Here is a 20,755-nt window from a genome sequence, read left to right as displayed (position 1 = left end):
AAGCACTTGTCTCAATACGGGCTGGAATGCACACAAGCTGCCGTGCTCAATAAAACGGCAGCAGGGCTGGCCACAAAGACTCATGCCGGAAGCAGGAGATGGGCTCTCATTTATTATGCCTGCAGCCGCGTGGCGTCTTTCCCCAATCAACCCTAATACTCCTGTATCGGACACTTGTAACCCACGCATGTTGCCTTCATAGTGGCGATCATGCAGCACCGCAGAAAGTTGCAGTATGCGCCAACTTGTTGTTCGTACATAGATGCTTCATCACAGCATAGGATCCCTAGGCCGGAGGCTCCATAATTACTCACTGAATTTAATTTTCAAGAGATATGTGTTAATATGTGTTCTGTTGCTACACCCTATTTTAAGTTGAAGCGCTCATAAAAATAGCAACTAAACACGTTGTTTTCTTCGACGTGGCTGTTAAGTGCGGTCCTTAGTTGGCACGACGCCGATAGTGCAACTTTATTTTGCTTGCATGAAAGGCGATTTGATTACCCGCAGCTTTGAATGGGTTCAATATTCCGTGGTAAGATTAATATATTAAGTACGATATAGAGCCAACCACGACCGCGAAGTATTTTAAAACCACGCCCTCACGAAATTTCCCGGCATTTTCTCACAGGTCCAATTACCGACAGTTATTGTGTGGTCGCTTCTTAAATGTCTCAACAGCAGTCTGTAGCACGCTGGAACTCGCTCGAGACCTATCAGTCCGTACAATCATCCTTTCTGTATTTACCACGCCGAATGTGAGAATTATGCGAGGCATAATATATTATTTCTATGAGAGGAATTATAAATATCTATTTTCTCTATCATTGAAAATATACAAGAAGTAATAAATTGTTATTTTAAAAATAATTACTTTACACTTACAAATTTCCCGAACATGGTAATATTGTAGCATCAAAAAAATATAGTATTTATTACTTCCTTATAGGAGATAAAATTTATCTAACGGGATACCCCGTTACACTATTTGGTGACGACCACCATTCTAAATGAGATTTAACTATATACCTATTTTAGATAGAAAAAAGGTTGTTGAACCCGTAATGTACGTTAACGGTTTACCAACGAAAGTGTACATCTGGCAACAATTGGCGGGGTTGTATCAGATTTAAATCAACCAATGCAATCTGTTGCTTACAATGAGAGTAAATAAATAAATAAAAATATATATTATGTTTATTAGTTTCGACTTAAATACTCCTATATTACCAAATCGGGTAATATTGATGCAATACGAAATTAACTCATGTAACGGGGTGTATCGTTACATGAAATAAACACTTAAAGGTTGTTAATTAATATATTATCTAAAAGGTAGCTAATACTTGCAGAATATTACTTTACATGGTAATTTCTCAAGACTTATCGATTGGTAGATATAGACCATTATATCTACTTTCTCCGTGATCCAGTCAGCGCTGGACGCGCGCAAAGAGGAAGACAGATAAGATTTTGAGTTCATGTTTTGTATTAATTTATAATTAAGTTAGTATTAAGTAGATAGACAAGAAGAACTTGATTATATTAATACAGTTTTCATTTAACCATCTTTAACGCAAGCGTTTTAAAAGAGAAGACTTCCTCTGCACGTACTAGTGTACGTGAATGACGTGAGGCACCACTCGCAGTGAGGCAGGGCGAAGTGGACTTGTACTGAAGCAGTACAAGTCGGCAGTGCCCCGTTACACAATTGATTCGTTGATTGAGTCTAAATCAACCCCGCCAATCGTTATAAGACACGTTATGCGGTGCGCAAGGAGGCGCCATACTTAGTTAATAATGTAATAAGTTCAGTAGTAGATATAAGATCGTTACGTAGGAAACCAAGTACATTAATACAATCCTACATTTTTATATTTCAAAGCCTTAGTCTAGACAATTAAGCTAAAAACCCTTAGCTTCATAGAAACCTTCCTTGTACCTTTGTGTACGAGAAGTTTCGAGGCATCTCGCCAACACTGTTATCGTGTAAGCTTAAATAGTACTGATCACTTCTAGTGAAAGGTAATTTGTTGCCCCTGGTAGCACTTCACAGTCGTTAAATGACCTACGCACGTTCCATCTAACATGGACTTGTTGAATAAAGAAGGAAAGAGCTTTCCAGCCCCTTAAGAAGGCTATCACGCAACGAGTAAAGGGTTTCGTCATTTGAGTGACCTTGAATGGAGAGCGATCGAACGGATGCATTCGGTCGTAGGTGGGCCATCCGTTGGCGCCATGCTGTACACTCTGGGCAGAGATGAACAGGATGAAGCTATAGCCGAGTTCATTCAACACGAACCCGACGGGACCCGAGAGAAAGTAGCCTTGCTTCACCAGCAAAGCATTCAACACGCGAATATACTGAGAGAACAGGGTGCTCAACAATTGGAACTGTTGAGACTGTAGCATGTATATACTGATAATGGGTCAAAGCTTCCGCGTCGACTTGAAAGCTAAAAGATCGAAATCTTTAAGTTTAAGGCAGTCCATGGCGACTTTCTTTTAAGATGGCTCGTCGAATCAGACGAAGCCATAGAAGCTCGCCGTATCAGCGATGATGCGACGAAAGTGAAATTTGGCTATGTCCAACTAAGCCGGACGTGCCAAATCTTAGGCCTTCGGGCTCGAGCTTCACGACCATTAGTCTTTCGGTCGTATGAGGTCTTTAACACCTGGATTCGAAGCAGGGCAAGCGTGACATTCACGATTATGCCCAACATACCCGACACCTGGTCAGTTATATCGTTTTGATGAACAAACACAGGTAACTGTGTTCATTAAAGGTTTTACAGACGGCCCCGTTAAGACTCACCTGTTCCGGCTAAATTAAGAGTCGCTCGACCAAGCTATCTCTACAGCGAAACAGGAGGACTTCAGCCTGTAGCAGGCTTTCGTCCTTTCAAATGCATATCGTCCACCGACACGACAATAAATGGAGGCCCAGAACCCATGGATCTCTTGTATGTAGAGAGCGAGAAATCTCGCTCTTCAAGTCACAAACGTTTAAATGTAATGGTTGTCAAAAGACATACCACTACGCCAATGAGTGTAGTGCCCCACGACCAGTGCCTAAAAACACTAAGCGAAAGACCGACTACTCGCTAAGAACATTGGAGGACGCTGTCGCGAAATAGCAATGGCGAGGCGGATCGTCAAAACGGATCGGGGACAGTAGGTGCGGAGCGCCCTCCTGATCCAGCAACGTCAAAACAATTTGCAGGTGTTATGACGAAAGTTTCTCCTCACAAACAAACATTGTGTGTAACTGTCCCAGAAAATGAGGTTAACCTCATCACCCTGAAATAGAAATGTCAAATAAATTGGTTTTTAAGTTCCCAGTCGATCGTGGGGCGTCGAATAATTATTTGACGCCAATCGCTAGAAGATCGCAGACTCAAAATTGTTAAGCGCGACATCCCTCCAGCGAGGATGACGGTGCGTCTAGCGACAGGCGCATCCATAACAGTAATAAAACGCGTAGTGAAATTTTACTACACGTTAAGAGATATACAGTATGATGATGATTTCATCGTACTAGATTTGGATGACAAATTTGATGTCATCCTTGGATTACCATGGCTCAGAAAGTACGAGCCATGTATAAATTGGCAGCATCAAGCCGTGACGATGCATGTCTCTTGGGTCATCAGGTGACCAACCGACAAGCGTATGGATGTCCTATAAGTGAGTGCGATGTCCTCACTTGTGGGTCGGTTGTTAGCATTAGACCTCAGTGTGAATACCCAACACATTGTGGAGTTGTATCCGACGGCTGTGCACAACCACAGGCAGTTCCGAAGTGGAAACTGAGACATTAAATGTCTTAGTAACAATGTATCAAGTGTAGGCGCTTATACACTTGATCTGATAGCGCCTCCGAATTTTACTTCGGAATCAACTCAACTACCAGCGCTTAAAACAGTTCTTGCGTGATCTGCGTAGTGGCAACGTAGCGTCGAATTTCGACCACTCGAAATAGTTGAGGTTACGAATCAAGGATGCTTGCTCAAAAGCATCATCTAAGAAAGTTTTAAGCGCCCATCTATAAGAGACAGTGCAAAAGTCCTAGATCGACTGGAGAGTCGATCGTAGAGGATCTCGCTGAAGTAGCGCAGCCACAGCTACAGGCAGTTTGGGAGGATACTCCCCAAATACAAACGTGAGAGAATAAATCCCGAGAAACCTGCGGTCAAAGTTTCCAGGGTACCGTTGGAAATAAGTTCCAAAGAGGAAATTGAGATAAAAAAATATTAGTAAACAATGGATTAAGTGTACGTGCTTATACACTTGATCTGTTAGCGCCTCCAAAGTTAACTTCGGAGATAACTCAATTGTAAACGCTTTAATCGAAACGGTTCTTGCGTGATCTGCGTAGTGGCAAAGTCAAGCAGATCTACGTGCTTGTCACAGATGACAAGTACGGAGCCGACAATCGGTCGGCAATAGCATTTTTTAATCGAACGGGTTTTAGCAGCTCATCGATGGACGAAAATGTCCTCGATGAGAAGACTCGGATGGGATGTTGCACGTCCCAATCCTGGGTGTCTTTGAAGACAAACCCTTTATATAAGGGTTTAATAGAATATAAGGATATCTTCCCTGAAACAGTACCAAGCGAGTTGCCGAAGGAAAAAGGCACCCGACACAAAATCAACCTAATTCCAGGTTCGAAATACTGTGTCATGAAGCAATGGCCATTGTCTCGTGAACGGATATTAGTGATCGACAAATTCTTTGCCGTATACTTAGCAGCGGGTCATGTGAGGGTATCGACTTCCCCACATAGCTCTCCGACCTTCTGAGTGCGTAAAGCAACAAGATGATGGCTGATTGTGCATTCTTTCAATAAACTGAGCGCTGCAACGGTACCGGCTCAAACGCCGATTCCACAAAAGACGTAATCATGGTATGTCAAAGAGTACTAATTTTCCTTTTATGGATCGAATGGATGGATTGTATCAGATCCCTATATGTGAGCAAGATATCCTGTTCACAACAGTAAGCACACCAAGCGATATGTCACGGGGGGGGGCTAGTAATGCCATAGGGACTAAGTAATGCCCTTACGACATTTAACAGATGTGTAACCAATCTGCTGAAATCAGTGCGGGATTTCACACCGAGCTATCTTGATGACGTCTTCGTTCATAGCAGAGCCATGAACGGAAAGTCAGACGCTAAAGTTTATCGTACCCACGTCCGAAAGGCTCTTACACTTATGTGTAAGCACGAGTTGTATGCAGGTCTCAAGAAGCGTATATTCGCTGCAAGCGAAGCACCACTTCTTGAATGCATCGTGGGTAACCACGGTGTACGCCCGGATCCAGAAAATATCAAGGCGATCACCGATTAGTCTGTGCTATTCGATGTAAAGAGACTTTGAAAGTTCCTCGGCCTAGCGGCGTACCTGCACAAGTACACATGCAATTACACCGATATCACAGTACATATTTCTTATTTGTTAAAGATGAATGTAAAGTGGTCATGAAACGCTGATTGTCAGCGTTCCTGCGAAAGTATCGAGCAAAACTTGATCCAATCGCCAATCCTGGCAATTGCGTACCAAGACCGACCATTTTCATGTGGTCTGTGACGCCAGCGATTTTGCAATCGGCTGTGCGTTAATTGAATATGACACAGACGGCGCGGAGCGCGTCGTCTATAACCAATTGCGTCAGCTTCAATCAGCTGAACGCAGTAATCCAGTGCATGACAAGAAACTCCTTGTCATAAAAAACGCACTGGCTAAGTTTCGGGTCTATCTCTGAGGTACAGACCGTTCATTGTATATACGGACCATGCGTCTTTACGCATGGCCGTAAACAGGTCATAGCTGGCACAAAGAATGCGAGATGGTTGTCGTTCTTTGCGGAGTATAAATTCTCCGTGGAGTATAAACCAGGAAGACTTAACGTTGTCGCTGATGCCCTTCCGCGCCGACCCGATTTTGAGCCGGCTGCGCAAGCAAACAGTGAGCATAAGGTCACTATTGCAGCAATAAGTGTCCGTCGTCAACATTACTCGACGACGTTAAAAGAGCATATCAAAACGATATGGCTCTCAAAGGGTCGACGGGCTACCTTAAAAATTCATCCCAACAATCCTTAAAAGAATTTTCGAAAGGCAGATGACTCGAGCAAAAAAACAATCATATCAGTGAGGCTATCTGCGTAACGACTCACAATGGTTGCGTCGTCCTTGCGGCCCAACTCGATGAGTGTTAAGCCGTGCGACCCTTTATAAATTTCATATATTGTGTGCGCCGAGCAGACAAAGCCTTCCTCAGTAACTGCCATCGCCCTTTGGAAGGAGTCCTCTTGCTGGGCGTCTTCACACCAGCAGAGACCCTGGCACCAATTAGTCATCGTGGACGTGAGAATACCTACCTCACGCGACTTCTACTGCCTTCGAGTCCATTTATTTAAAAGCAAAAAAGGGTTACATTACACCTGCAGAAGTTTTATGGTGAACAATAAATATCCTTATTTTTATATGAAAAAATAATGTTCAAAATTACTTCCCGAATATATACTTTATAATATTTATAAGAAATATAAAAAAGAAAAAAAAATAATAGCTATTATCTCTTAGGTGAAAACCCCGTCGAAACCATTAATAACTGAATATTTATATAGAAATAAAAAAATGGTTTTTTTAAAACCTTCTTTTAAAAAAAATCCATATCGTTTAAGAAAAAGAAAATTTAAAGTAGCATACATAGGTAATAAAATCGATTTACGTAACCAATACAACGTCCGCAGTACATACAAAGACGGAGAAAAATGGTGCATTTAGCTCTATATAAAACATCGGTCATTGGTGCGGAGCTTTAATGGCGTCGTCTATTTAGACGAACCATAAAAAAGGGAGTCGCCTTGGTTTGTATAAAAAATGAACGGTCTATCCCCTAAACTTAGCCAGTGCCATATTTCATGGCAAGGATCCCTTGTCATGCACTGGGCGTTCTGCATTGTCGTCGCAGTGGTCTCGCAGTGAGGCGGCGGCGCAGTCTCACATTGCGGCGGGATGTCTTCCCTGACTCAGTACCGTGCGAGCTGCTAAGGAAACGCTTCTCACCCCTCGAATCTGTCAATGGATGTGGAGGGCGAAGAAAATTGGGTTCGCCTAGTTTGACGAACCCGAATCATCATCGTGATTTGAATCACACCCTGTACTATTTCAGGGAGGATATTGATCACGAGCGATCCCGTCGCCGCGATTTAACGGTGACGGTTGATAATTTTTCTCGTGACAAGTTTAGAAATTGTGCGCAGGTTGCGACTGATCAACTGGTGAACGAAAGGACACACCAGTCCCTTCAAAACAAGCTGGTGGCAGCTCGTCAGGAGATCTTTTCTTAAAAAAATGGATCGTCTGGTTCAGGAGAATCATACTTTATTCCGAGGGGATAAGGCTTTGGCTCGGAGCCATCAGGCTTTGGCGGATGTTCTAGACCGTCCCGGTGTAATCCGGAATCGGAAGAAGCCTCGTACTGATGGTACGGGCGGGGACGCCCAACATTAAACGTAGGATGCGTACGCATACTACGAGGTAGCATGATCGTGTGCGCATTGCCTTGGCGATGTAGTACACGAACGGGCCGATATACCGAAGCAGTAATTTATTACTGCCTGCATTCTTCACTACATGTTTTGGTAGGTTTGCCGTCGACAGTAGACTAGGTCATTAACATTAAATGAAAGCTCGTCTGCTCTTTCACTTTTTTCAGAATCCCGTTTCTATCGGTCCGCCGCATTAGCGATGGAATCCTGCACGAAACGGACCACTACTTCATTAGCCAATAGCAAATCACCTGCTGACTCGATTTTGTTTTTATTTTTAGTGCGACCGGCTCGCACTGCGGAGATATCAATCTCTTCATTATTGAGAGTATCATCGTTCTCATTAATAATATTGGGTTCGATGCTGAGTCTTTCAGCATCGTTTGTCTGTGCATACTCGAGAGCGGCAGGACAGCGATTGTCAACAACGTGCTCTTCATTCCGGGCTTAAGCCGCAAGTTACTATCTGTGTCGACGCTTGCAGCGCGTCAGCAGAAGTTTATTTTGAAGATGAGATGTGCTCAATTTCATTTGAAGGTCAAGAGGTCGCCACGTTCGAGAAAGCTGTATGTTTGAGCTTAGCGAGCTCTACCAAGCTCAACAACAATGAAGCGAATTTGGCCACGATGTGATAACTACTAGCCACAAACACTTCGAGACAATATTGTACCGACTGAGGAGTGCAGTAATCATCGCGATCAAATGTCATGTGGGAGCTGTCCCCACTATCAAGCAACCACATGTTCTTCATATATCCATCACTTGCAACCGAAAACACAAATGATTTTGATGCGTCTCTCTTCTTTGGACACTGGTCACGCTTGTGACCAACTTTATCACATTCATAGCATCGACCATTGAACCTACGCACATGTTGGTGCCCTTGCTTTTTACGCTTTTGACGACGCTTCTCTTGGTTGTTATAGTTGATGCAATACCCACACGTAACATCCGGCGTCCTCGTAGCTGTCCTCGCAATGCAACAGCTTCAAATGCAGACTCTTGCTGTTCTCTTTTGAGCGTTGCGTCGCACTCGCGACGTAACATATCACTCGCCTCGTACAAATCCACATGCTCTCGCGATTTGATATTCCGGACAATTGCATCATACTCCAGCGACAAGCTGCCGAGCAAAGTAACCACCTTCTCGTCTTCCGAGATCTCGTCACCTACCGAGGCAAGACGAGTGCACAAATCATCAAACTTGAGAAAGTGTTGTATAATGTTGTCGCCAGGAGTCATCACAAAATCATGTAGCTGTATTGCGAAGCGTACCTAGTGCGACATCTCTAGTAGCTAGCTGTTGTAGTTTCGAGCTGAAAATGCACGCCAAGCGGCGCGACCTTTCATAGCAAGCAGTTGTGAAACTCCACATCTAATAGCGGCGGCGGCGTTAATGGCAGCAGCTTCCTATGCCACTTGCATGGCTTGCATCAATACACACTTTGTGTTTTGCATCACAGAGCTCAGATTGTCCACCACAAAGTTAGCTTTAGTGGCGTTAGCATAGTCATCGACGTCGTCACTCCAAGCGCAAGAGAATGGCGGCGTTCCGCATCTCCGACAGCTCGGATGTCGAAATGGCTATACGTGCATCTCGGCATCGTTGCGCTAAGGATGACCAAGTGGAACCAAGCCGCCATCATCAGCTGGCGGAAGGACCGAGATAAGTACGAGCGTCGTCTACGAGAGCGGTGCTTGTCCACCGGAGAGCACTACGACGGTATCGTCGTTGGCATCTGTTCATCAATCGACGCGCTTCTCCTGGAGAACCTCGCCGATTACGTCTTGCATTAAGACAAGACAAATTCCACGGATAACGACGTATTCGTCGAGATTGACCGTCGTTGTGCAACCGTGAAGAGCAACCACATTCCAGACATCGACACGCTGTTTGCAGCACGACGACATAAAAGCTCGCATCCTGGGGTACTTTGCTCTTTCAGCAAGATCTTTCTCAGCATACTCTACAAACTGTGCTAGACAAGTCGCAAAACCAAACTCAACAAGAGCAGGCCCGATCGAAGTACAGAACCAAGATCCTCATCGCCAGCCTCGCCCCGGAGGTTCAAGTACTGACTCGAAGAAACCTCTTTCTGCTGTGGCAGCAACAACGACCAGAACAGCAGCACCGCCTAGCAATCAGGTCCAAAGGGCTGCACCTCCGAGAGATGGTTGCCTTCTCTGCAACGGCGATCATTGGATGTCTGATTGTTTTACGGCGACGAAGGAGCAAAAAGAGCAGGCACGTTTGTTGCTGCGTGCTCGTGGTAGCAGCCGAATAGCTGCTAAGCGTGCAACAGTGCGTGAAGCCGATGACCGACTGACCGCAGTGCCTGCTGGTTCTCTTGAAGTGACGTTGTGCGAACTCCGGGTCCGGGTCCGGGTCCGACACCTCGGTCGTAGTTCCTGTTCGGTTGCAATGAGTTCAGCCCCAGTGTTGGACGAGGATGGAAAACTGTTCATTTTGGACAGAATCGTGCTCGCGAGTCTCGGCATTGATGTTGGCGTGATGATCGAGCAACTACCTGTGTCACCCGAACACGGTTACGACGCTGATTGCCCAACTGCGACGTCGATGTAGACGCAGAGGACGATATTGCAATGAAGCTTGCTGATCTACAACGGGTTGCCAACGCCGAGGAACGCGACGACGACGGCCTGGCAGATGAGCTCTTCAACTTGGCGATGAAGTACTAAAAGCGTTTGGCGGTCAAAGCTCAGCGCTGATCTGCCAGCCAAGGTCGAGCCATTGCGTGTCCAGTTTGCAGAAGGCGCTGTACCAGTGACAAGCAAAGCGCGGTCGTACCCACATGAGCAGAGCGACTTCGTATGTGTGTACGTCGCCAACCTCGTGCGTCTCGCTTGGTGACGAAAACAACCACACCCATTGGGCGTCTCCAGCGCCGCCAATCTGAAAATGTCCCAGGTGCCCTCTGATTTCCGGGTGACAGAGGACTACACACGCGTGAACAGTCTCAGTGTTCCTATCGCTGGTGTGATACCGGACATGCGTACCGTTGCAGCCCGAGTAGCTGGTTGCATAGTCTTACGCACGTTTCGACAGCTTCTTTGGTGTGGCAAGCTGCTCGGCGAGTACGTCGTTCGCCATGATCCTGAACGTTTAGCAGCCTTGATCTCGCTGACCAGCTAATGCAGCCGACCTATAGCGTCTACTTTGTGCTGCCAATTGGCTGAGCGAGTCAGTTATTGAATACGCTTGTGTTACTGCGCCGCTGTACGACAAGCTCAACGTGCTTCTCAAATCAGCGGGTCGCAACAAGCGCATAGCCTCCGGAATAGCTGTATTGTGGAGTGAAAGCGAGATGGAAGTTTACGACACCTTCCTTAATAGCCTCGCGCGGTCCGCACAGCTACAGCACCCGTCGTCTTAAGCCACAGTGTGCGTCTTTGCTGATGCATCTGTCGCCGGCTGAACCGTCATTGCAACACAAGTGCACGAGTACAAGCACATTACAGCAGTCGTAGACCAAAATCACGAGCTGCTACTCTGCACAGGCGGACTGTTCCGCGACTCGCAGTTACAATGGACTGTATCTGAGAAGGAAGGTTATCCAACCGTTCGTGTCTGTGTGCAGCTCGGGTTCCTGCTCGCTCGCGAGGGTGGCTTCGCAATCTTTTGCGACCACTCAAACTTGATACACATCTTCTCGCCGACCAAGAATGTGATGAAGTACATCCGTGGAAAGCTGCTGCGTTGGGTGCCTCATTTGTCCCCGTATCGTAAGATGATCGAGCATCTGCCCAGAAAGCTCAACGTTTTCGCTGACATTGTCTAACGGTAAGATCGTCTGAGTGCAACGCAACGCATTGGATCGCTCGTATTAAATGCCAGACGACGGCAGTGCTCTACGTGTCGATGGGAAACTTTGGATCTCTGACTCGGCGAAAGATCTGCTCTAGCGCATCCTCATCGTCGCGCATTGTGGCACTAGAGGTCACAGAGGCGAGCACGTGATGCTCAATTTACTGCGTCGCGAATTTGAAATCGAGAACGTGCAGCGCCAAGTGCAGTCGTTTGTCCGTGCGTGCCTTCTCTGCAAGCATGTTATAGGCTCATAGCTGATTCAACACGGATGGACCACGAACGGTGTTGCGATTGAGCACAACGAGGTGTTCATGATCGATTAGCTGTACCTCGGTGAAAGTTTATCCCTTCTGTGTGCGTAAAGCAACAGGAGATGACCCCATTCGCCCACGTGAGCCACAATCCATTCACTAAGCTCACACCAGATTTCTCTGCATCCGAGAAATCTGGTGCCCGCCAGCGCGAGCAGCAAGTTGCATCGAACCATAGACCTGCCAACTTTGAAGTCAGGGAGTTCGTGTTATGGTCTCGTATTGATCCACGATTGACGGCGTCGAAGCTGACAGTACGCTGGGTTGGTCCATTTGCAGTCGAAGAGGTCAAAGAACACAGCTTCCTGATCAAGAACATCCTCACTGGCTCTCTGCACGACGTCCACGGCTCGCAAATGAAGCGATTCAGTGAAAACCATCTTAGCGTGACGGACGAGCTGCGCGAGCACGTCGCGAATCAAGGTCTCGTGCTTGGCGTCAGCAGCATCGACGATCTCCGATATAACAAGCAGCAGGTGCTTGGAAGCTCAAGGTCAGCTGGGCGGGACTCGAAGAAGAAGAGTCATCGTGGGAACCGCTATCATCAATGCGAGCAGGTGGTTTAAGTCTTGGTCGCTCGTATCTCAACAACAATGCGCAGAAACCAGAAGTGGTAAAGTACCGCGCAGAGTAAGACTAGCACAAGCGAGTGTCGAGACGAGATGTCGCTATATTGGAAAGAGATGTGCTGCGGATCGTACCTAGCACGACATCTCTAGTAGCTAGCTGTTGTAGTTTCGAGCTGAAAGGGCACGCCAGGCGGCGCGACCTTTGACAGGAAGCAGTTGCGAAATTCTCAGCCAACAGCGGCGGCGACAGGGGCAGCAGTTTGCCCTGCCGCTTGACTGGAACACCGGACTAAGCATCCTTGCAATGATAGCCAACGCCTTCAAATCGGCGGTCCTCCACTCAGCAGTCGCTTGCTCCATCATACCTTCTGGCTTCACTGCGACATGGTCAAGCAGCTCCTTCCTCGCGAGCGTCATGTGAGCACCAAACTCCCACGAGTAGTAATCCTCGCCCGTGAGAATGTCATTGTTGTACAGCACCTCTATTGGGCTCATAAACTGTTATAGATTGCAGAGGTTTGGCTAAGAGTTGTTTGCGTGATGGAACTAATGGAAGTGAATTTAACTTATGAAACTATGTCAAATGTGCTTCTGTTAGCCACCATCATTCCCTTACCTTGTACGAATCTTCTGGAAACCACTTCTAGAAGAAAGAGAGCGTCGTACAGTTTCAATATCCAGCACACAGATGCCGTTACACTACCATTACGCTACTCTCATAAATACCGAGGTAGGTAATTAAGGGGTGTGGCTATATCGGTTTCCAAATGTAATTTAGCGGGAGGTTTTGCACTAAAGTATAAAAGGGGGAAAGACGACTCGAAGGGAATAATTGTCGATTTTGCGATTAGCAAAATAATGAAATATTTACTTTTAATCTCTAGTTTTTATTTAATCAAAACAAACAGTGTTGCGATACCAACACTATTCCGGTTCCCTAAATTTATTATCAGTAGCAACATCAGTCTAAAATGTGCATTCGTCCTTATATTTGTATGGCCATTAAATTTAACAGATGCTCCTCTTCCTCACTTCTAACACGCTTCCGTGTCAATGACGCGAGTAGACGAAAAGCTCAGCCGCGCACTAGCTCGCCGCCGTACAATAGGCACGCTGCGAACGCTGCAAATTCCAGACGAGCAATTTCTTCGTGCTGCCGACTTCTATTCGAATGATTATTTGGGATTCGCGCATTCGCAGCCACTGAAGCAGCTCGTAACAAAACGCCAGAAAGAACTGCAGCGTTGTCACACGCGAATGCTCGGAGCCACGGGCTCCCGCCTGATTTCAGGCAATTCGGAATTGTTTATGGAGACGGAAGCAAAACTTGCCGCGCTTTACAACAGGTAACAGAAGCGTTTTACAGTTCAAAAAGCGAGTGCTGGACTTACTAAACCCGTGCCTACTCGCTAGCGAAGCAGCTCTATTATTCAACTCGGGCTATGCTGCCAATATGGGCGTCATGTCGTGTGTCCCACAGGCTGAGGATGTTATTATCTACGATGAATTGGTGCATAACTCGTGCTACGAAGGCATTCGTTTAAGTCGCGCATACGCAACGAACCAATCGGTTTCTTTTCGACATAATGATCTTAAAGACCTCGAACGACAATTACGCAACTATCTACCGTGTTTGAATCACGACAAAGACCAGCAATCTTGTGTGTATGTAGTGATTGAGTCACTCTACTCGATGGATGGCGATTTGGCTCCTTTAGATGCCATGGCAATGCTCTGTCAACAAATGAATGCGTTCTTAATTGTCGACGAAGCTCACAGTACTGGGGTCTACGGTCCTCACGGTGCTGGTATTGTATGTGAGCTCAAACTGGAGCACAAATATCCAAACGTGTTTGTAAGCCGCATTCACACGTTTGGAAAAGCCCTAGGCTGCCACGGTGCTGTCGTTTGTGGGTCCCAAGTGCTCATTGATTACCTTGTCAATTACGCGCGGTCTTTTATCTATACCACAGCGTTTCCATTCGACCAACTTGTATCCGTTATCTGTGCGCACGAGTACAGCAAATCTTCTGACGCTGCTGTCCTGCGTCGTGGCGTACTGGCTCTCGTGCGATACTTTAAAGACGAAATACACCGAGCACCGAGCATCCCCTCGGATGCCTTGCTCGCGAGTGAGTCTCCAATCCAGAGCCTCGTATTGAAAGGCAATCATCGAGTGCTTTGGGCTTCCCAGCACATGATGGCCATGGGCATCCGCGTCGTGCCCATTCGGTCCCCAACGGTCCCAAAAGGTGCCGAGCGCTTTCGTATCGTGCTCCACGCCCACAACACGCGCGAACAAGTCGATCAATTAGTGCGTGCTCTCAATACAATTTTTGAGACTTTTAAACAAAATTCAAAACTTTAGCTGTACCCATTGAAAAGTTTCTTAACTTTGATAAACTGCAACGTTTCATATTTTTAGTCTCCTACACGGCATTGTCCACACGAGCTGTGCTGGCTCCAGCCCGCAGGGTGACGGACGCAGTGTCTTGTACGGCTGCTTTCGCCATCGCTCGCTGCAGTAAGCGGGCACATCCAATATTTCCGCTCTGTTCGGCAATGTACCGCGCCGTGTGGCGGTCCACGTCCTCTAGAAACGGGTCGGCATGGTGATCGAGCAACAACTTGACGCAAAGCGCATGGCCGCCTAACGCTGACAAATGTAGAGGCGTGATGCTGCGTTCGTCAGTGGCATTAGGATCAGCACTCGCCATAAGTAGCAGCCTAGTGCACTCGTTGTGGCCACCACGCACAGCATAGTGCAGGGCCGTGAGGTTCTCGGTACTGCGAGCGTCAAGGTTCCGGTCTGTGGACTGTACCCACCGCTTGACCACACGCGCGTTTCCAGATTCGGCGGCCTGGCGTGCGAATTCCGGAAGATCAGCGACTTTATTGACACTTCCACCGCTGTCTTTGCTCTCCTCTGTCCGCTTCTTGCGTAACAACTTGCGGGCCATGACCTGCAACTTTTGCTTCTGGTGCGACGATGCAGCCACAAGGAAAGCGACGACGAATACGACAACAACTCCCATTGCGAGCGCTAGTGGGTGCATTCGCACATTCCCATTCGAAGGAACGCCAACGTTCATGCGAGCATAGTTGTGGGTGGTGGCATCAAGGGGCTCCATGGTGAAGCCCCACGTATTGAGGTGGCGAATACTTTTGACGAATCGAAAACTAACCCTTTTTGTTGCTAGCTATTTATGCTCTGCATTTACTGAGTATGTTGCTTGCTTGCTAATCTACTGGGATTTAAACTTGTAAAATGTACCATATTAATTCTGCAGGGCACCTCTATTACGCAGAGCTTGAAGAATAACTTTTGACCTCTATTATTGTAAATGGACGACGACTTGGACAGCGGTGATTTGTACAGTGGTTTAACTTTGCCGAAAAAGACAAAACGCGAGCGTCTAGAAGAGGAAAAAAACAAAGAAAAGGTAGGAGCTACTGCAATCGAAAATGTTATGGTGAAGCGTCAACGTATGGCAGAAGAGCCGCCGGACTTGAGAGCCACAGTGGCAAAGCTCGAGCGATACATGGTACTTTATATTTATATTAAATGGAGTGGCTTTCATGACCAATTTACTGATATTGCATGATGGACTTCGAAGCTGATAAGCAAGAAGTTTGCTAAAGCCAGTGCGCTGTATTGCCAATTAATAAAAACCCAACTAACAATTGAGACAAGCGAGCTGTTCTTGACGACTTTAACAAACGTCATTGACGAAAAGGGAGAATTCTTAAGCGGCCAGAAAGACTTTCAGACATTAATCGAAACGCTCGACGCCAAACAGAACGTGCTTTTTAGTGTGAAAGGGGCCAAACTTATCGAGCGAAGGCAAAAGCTTGATACGTGGAAAATTTTGGCCATCACCCACGCGGAGCTCTTTACGGACGAAACGTATCAGTTTAACAAGGCTGCAAAAAAGGTGAAGCACCGATTTGAAGAGATCGTACATAACGATCAAAATCGAGATGAAGACATAAGGAAGCGACGGCTGCATTCAGAGCTCATGCCTCTACTGCGTACGCTGTATAGCAAACTCAGTACCCCATGGGCTACTACAATTGTCGAGAGTGTGTTGGCGTTAGGAACTCGATATCGTTTGCTATTTACTGAGCAGGATCGTGTGGAAATTGACAAATGGACAAAGAGAATGCAAGATTGGCGCAACGCACCAGCTATTACTCGATCTGCTGGCTCGGATGCTCGGCGCAATCTAGTTCCCGCGAAAACTTCCAAAATGGCGGAAGCTGGCGCGAAAGTCCCTGGCATATTTAATCATCCGCTTTTTAACAAGGACGTTTAATTAAAAACAGCCATCTTATCGCTTAACAATGAATTACTTAAAAGTACTTTAAATAAAAGACCCTACGTTGTATCTGAGCCTCACACGCCAGTGACTTCTACCCACTCATGTTTTCGCTTCGCAGTCTCTGTAGCCATAAGCCTGCCCAGCAGCTACGTACATTTGCATCGGGGCGCAAAACTCGATTGACATGGCGTCAAAAGGCCAAAATTGAGGAACGCAAACGCAATCCTCCACCGCCGCGCCAACAACCTCGGACACGAGCGCATCGTCAAAACTTTCTCGTGTCGCCGCCTGTAGACGATGGAAAAAAGTGGCGCGTGCTCAGTGCTGGCGTCTTAGAGCGTTTGCCAGTCATACAACCCGATCTTAAAGACTGGGAAATGGACTTTGAGGTCATGCAGCATGAGAAGGCATTGCGTGAGGATCAGAGACTGGAAGAGGATTTTTGGTACATGGAGCCTGGTGCCAAACACGTTTCGCCTGACGAGCAACCGTGGCCTAATGCGGAAGAGAACCCAGATGATATTGTAGGAGCGGGCTTCCATTTGGCTCCACGTGAAACCGAGGACGATGCTACGAATAACCGCAAGTCATTGAATCGTGCGCTCAAGGGACGTGTCTTTTTGCTGGTCAAAAATGACCAAAACGACGCCAAATATCCGTGGTTTTTTCCAGTGGGGGAGAAAAATGAGTCGGAAAAAATGCGCGATGCAGCGCTTCGACACGTTAGCGAGACGGTGGGCGACAAAGTGGAAACGATCCCAGTGGGATTTGCCCCCATGGGTTACGTCAAGTACTTGCACGATGAAAAGGACTCGGACTTTGACGGTACCAAAGTATTTTTTTACAAGTCGCAGCATCTAGACGGCGACGTGACTTTAAATCTGAAAAAGGCTCATGATTACCTCTGGGTGACCCGAGATGAGTTGTCAGAGTATCTGGAGCCAGACATTGCTACTTACATTCAAAAGATGGTGCCACCATAAATATGTTAAGAATTTCAGCCTGACTTCTAATTTCGTGGAACTGCATCTGTTTTATTTTGAGGCTCAAAATTTTCAATATTAAATTCTAATAGTATCACAACATTCAAGAAGCGAATATTACTCTCAATGAGCAACGTTTATTAAATACACTGGAAGCACATGCTTACGCGACTCACTATCTTATTATGTGATAACCACTCACACCACACACATGTCGCAGCGACCAACGGCAAGAATCTCGTGGATGTTTTTGATTACTAATCGACTCCAAAGAACACATTGACAAAAGGACAGAGAACGAACGTTTTGGTTGAAGACCGTCTCGCATAAAGCGGAGAAAGTTCTGCGATTAGGGTGTCAGACTCGCGCAGCTGGCTTCGCCAGATTCCAGGAACGTCTGGCGACGTCTTCGAATGCTCTTGGCTTTTTCTTTTCGCTCTTGAATCTCAATGTCAAAGCTCAATTTTGGCGCGGCAAAGCGATTGAGACTCACGTAGCTATTCTCGACGCTCGAGTGCTGCGACACAAGGTCTGGGGGCGTCCCGACAAAGTCGTGAAGCAATCGACTGGATCGAGCGACGGCGTGCCGTTGAGCCGCGACGAGCATTGCATGAAAGTACTGCGCGCGTCGCTCTAGCAGTGGAATGCTGTCAAACTGGAGATAGCTCCAGACACCGCCCTTGTCAGGAAGTGGCGGTAATGCTGGCTCGAGAGCGCGGTTCCATTCGTTGACGGAAAAACAAAGACCGACGGACGAATGTTCGTCGTTGTGTTCGTCACTTATATTGGCCAGGGCCGTGACGGACGCGAGTTTTTGGTGAGATACCCGCATAACTTTGCTCAATGCTGCGTGGAGGTCGCGAAACTCCGAGTACCGACGGCGCACCTTGTAGGCCGACAGGGGACCGTGGGCCGTCGAGCGCACAATGACCTCGTAATACACGACGCCATCCGTATCGCGGCTGTAGCCCGTGACGGACGCACAGCGATAATCTAAAAAGTTTTCTTCCTCTTCGTCTTCTTCTTGCATGCGTTCTCTGTCATCACTTATGCCATTGGAGCCCTCGCTCTTAGGAGAACCGGTCCAGCTGTGACTTGCCTGCTGCAGTTGATCGATCTGAGTCTCTCCTTCCGGCTCGGGCAAAAGGAGCGTCAAATCCGCCGCGCTGGCACTATCTGCGCTCCGTAAACTATAGCTGCGATGGCACTCCTTGCCATAACCACTACTGTGGCCCGAGCTATGGGCCCGCTTCATCGTCTGTTCCATAGTTGTCTCAAATAACGACCTGCGTCGATGATGCCTGTGGCCATCGACCGCGACACGCGCGCGACGCGGGTACCCGAGCTCCTGTTGCAAAAGGCTTAGCGAGCAGCCTCCGCTTGAGCTAAATACCCGGCGTGGAATCCGATTCACACCGTCTTCCTCACTTAAAAGACCGTGCGTGGCGTCGACCGTAAGGACACTGGCCGTGGAGGCCCGGCGTGGGAGTGTCGAGAGGGACAGGGACCGGCCCTCGCGCACAGGCACCACGGTCCATGGCTCGTTCAAGGCCTTAAGGCACGGGGCGAGCGTCGTCGGGGAAGCGACGACGCTCGAGGCATTAGATTGGCCTGGCATCAATACGAGAGGCCACCGGTGGACACGATGCGAGGCGAGGACGGCGAGTTGGATTATGAGCACCAAAGAGCAGCGATTGCCAAAAGGGTAAAATATTGAGGAAAGTAGCAAAACGCTTTGCAAGTCACAACGGCTGTTGGGCGGTTTTCTTGCACGGAAGCGTCCAGAGAGCAAATATTCTCACTGGGCTGTGCACACTTAATCGGATGGCCACGCGGAAGTACATTGCAAACAGAGGGTATAAATTGTGTGGCCATGACATTTTGCGGGCTGAATGCGCCAAATCGCCTGTTGCTGGGCGAACCAGACTTGTTATTAATTGGCTAGCACGACTGTGGTCTACTTCATCGCTCGTTGCAGCGACGTAGTGGAAGGTTTTAAGCACGTTGAGCGCTAGCGAGGTCTCAAGTGCTCGACAAGAGTGTAGAAGCTGTCAGGGCGTTGGATTACTTGTGCCAACACTGTGAAAGCGTTGCTGATCGGACTTTTGGTGCAATGATAGCAGAGATCTGTCCGTTATTGATTCATTTAAATGTTGACGCTTTGCTAAAGTGAAAAGGAATCCAGATTCTGCGCGTTACGCTAACTAAAAGACGCAAGAAGGACTGTTTGGCTTGTTTCTTGAACAAGGTGGTCCGTTTGACGCGGCAAATACCACTTCGCCCCGTTGTTATCGGCAGATTGCCGCCGAAGTTTTATCACACTACTTTTTTATCAGAAAATCTGTTTCACCCACCCGTAGCAGTGAGATTCTCAACTAAAACAATTAGTGAGTTCTTGGTGCAGCTGATCTCGTGAAACGTTAACATCAATATCGGATCCCGTCGCATAATGAGGTTCTTAAATTGAAAAAGCAACATAACTTTTTTTAGCAAAAATTTGTGCTTCCAGATGTTTCGTGTCATTGTTTTTTTTTAAGTTGAACGTAAGAAAAATGGATTCTGAGTGCTAAAACATCTGGGCCGCATCGTCTCTTGTTGTACAAAAGGTTGGCTTGAATGGAATAAAATTTTGTCGAAAAGCTCAGTCTTTACAGAATAATTAGGGGCACGAACTCATTCCTTCCACACATGTAAAGATCAATGATTGACAGCGCACCAATCAATAATACCAATCTGAAATGTCGCGGGCAGGAGCATCTGTAATCGATAACAATGTGAAGGCTGTTCCGAGTGAAGGCGCGAAGTATTTTTACAGACGTCCCGCATACATTTATTCACAGGCCTTCAAGTCTATCCCAAAGCGTTGCATGGTACTACTGTCCTCGAGAAATCAAGTGTGGCGAGTAAAGTTCGAAAGGGCGAAACACATGGTTCTAAAATTAGTGGCAGTGCATTTAACCTGACACAAGTCACAGCTGCTACATGTAGTGGTGGAGTCACGTGGCAACCCCTGGCCGATGGAGAGCTTCTGACGAGTTTCCTCATAATGTACTAAATCAAAGACCGTAGAGTTTCCTGCTGCTGAAACGTAGATCTCAATTTCTGGCAGTACCGTCACCAGCATCTTCTGCTAAAGCCCGACTTTATGACACATGCGTTGTTCAATACGTATCCTT

At 47.1% G+C, this 20,755-nt stretch overlaps 7 protein-coding genes across 7 annotated transcripts; 3 read left to right on the top strand and 4 right to left on the bottom strand.

Annotated features, from left to right (window-relative positions):
* Positions 1-8,103: 8,103 nt before the first annotated feature.
* Positions 8,104-8,307, bottom strand: CCR75_001767 (uncharacterized protein; the record flags this gene model as incomplete). The annotated part of the gene is made up of 1 exon (XM_067959868.1): positions 8,104-8,307. The coding sequence occupies one exon, from the start codon at positions 8,305-8,307 to the stop codon at positions 8,104-8,106; it is 204 nt and encodes a 67-aa protein (XP_067821138.1).
* A 1,971-nt stretch (positions 8,308-10,278) lies between these two features.
* On the bottom strand, positions 10,279-10,677 carry CCR75_001766 (uncharacterized protein; the record flags this gene model as incomplete). Its single annotated transcript, XM_067959867.1, has 2 exons — positions 10,279-10,523; positions 10,623-10,677. 2 exons carry the CDS (start codon positions 10,675-10,677, stop codon positions 10,279-10,281), a joined length of 300 nt encoding a protein of 99 aa, XP_067821139.1.
* On the top strand, positions 10,486-10,960 carry CCR75_001765 (uncharacterized protein; the record flags this gene model as incomplete). Its single annotated transcript, XM_067959866.1, has 2 exons — positions 10,486-10,668; positions 10,736-10,960. 2 exons carry the CDS (start codon positions 10,486-10,488, stop codon positions 10,958-10,960), a joined length of 408 nt encoding a protein of 135 aa, XP_067821136.1.
* A 583-nt stretch (positions 10,961-11,543) lies between these two features.
* On the top strand, positions 11,544-12,339 carry CCR75_001764 (uncharacterized protein; the record flags this gene model as incomplete). The annotated part of the gene is given in 3 exon segments (XM_067959865.1): positions 11,544-11,633; positions 11,855-12,181; positions 12,193-12,339. The coding sequence occupies 3 exon segments, from the start codon at positions 11,544-11,546 to the stop codon at positions 12,337-12,339; spliced, it is 564 nt and encodes a 187-aa protein (XP_067821137.1).
* Positions 12,340-13,260: 921 nt separating this feature from the next.
* CCR75_001761 (uncharacterized protein) lies at positions 13,261-19,324 on the top strand. Its single transcript, XM_067959862.1, has 4 exons — positions 13,261-13,620; positions 13,688-15,498; positions 15,565-15,819; positions 15,892-19,324. The coding sequence occupies exons 3-4, from the start codon at positions 15,619-15,621 to the stop codon at positions 16,588-16,590; spliced, it is 900 nt and encodes a 299-aa protein (XP_067821140.1). The 5' UTR covers positions 13,261-13,620; positions 13,688-15,498; positions 15,565-15,618; the 3' UTR covers positions 16,591-19,324.
* CCR75_001763 (uncharacterized protein) lies at positions 14,704-15,405 on the bottom strand (the record flags this gene model as incomplete). Its single annotated transcript, XM_067959864.1, has 1 exon — positions 14,704-15,405. One exon carries the CDS (start codon positions 15,403-15,405, stop codon positions 14,704-14,706), a length of 702 nt encoding a protein of 233 aa, XP_067821142.1.
* CCR75_001762 (uncharacterized protein) lies at positions 17,929-19,197 on the bottom strand (the record flags this gene model as incomplete). The annotated part of the gene is made up of 1 exon (XM_067959863.1): positions 17,929-19,197. One exon carries the CDS (start codon positions 19,195-19,197, stop codon positions 17,929-17,931), a length of 1,269 nt encoding a protein of 422 aa, XP_067821143.1.
* Positions 19,325-20,755: the final 1,431 nt, after the last annotated feature.

Source organism: Bremia lactucae, linkage group LG5 (genome assembly GCF_004359215.1).
Source record: "Bremia lactucae strain SF5 linkage group LG5, whole genome shotgun sequence".
In the NCBI taxonomy this organism is placed as follows: domain Eukaryota; phylum Oomycota; class Peronosporomycetes; order Peronosporales; family Peronosporaceae; genus Bremia; species Bremia lactucae.
Note: the sequence above shows the minus strand (reverse complement) of the source record. Positions and strands in the feature narration are given on the sequence as shown.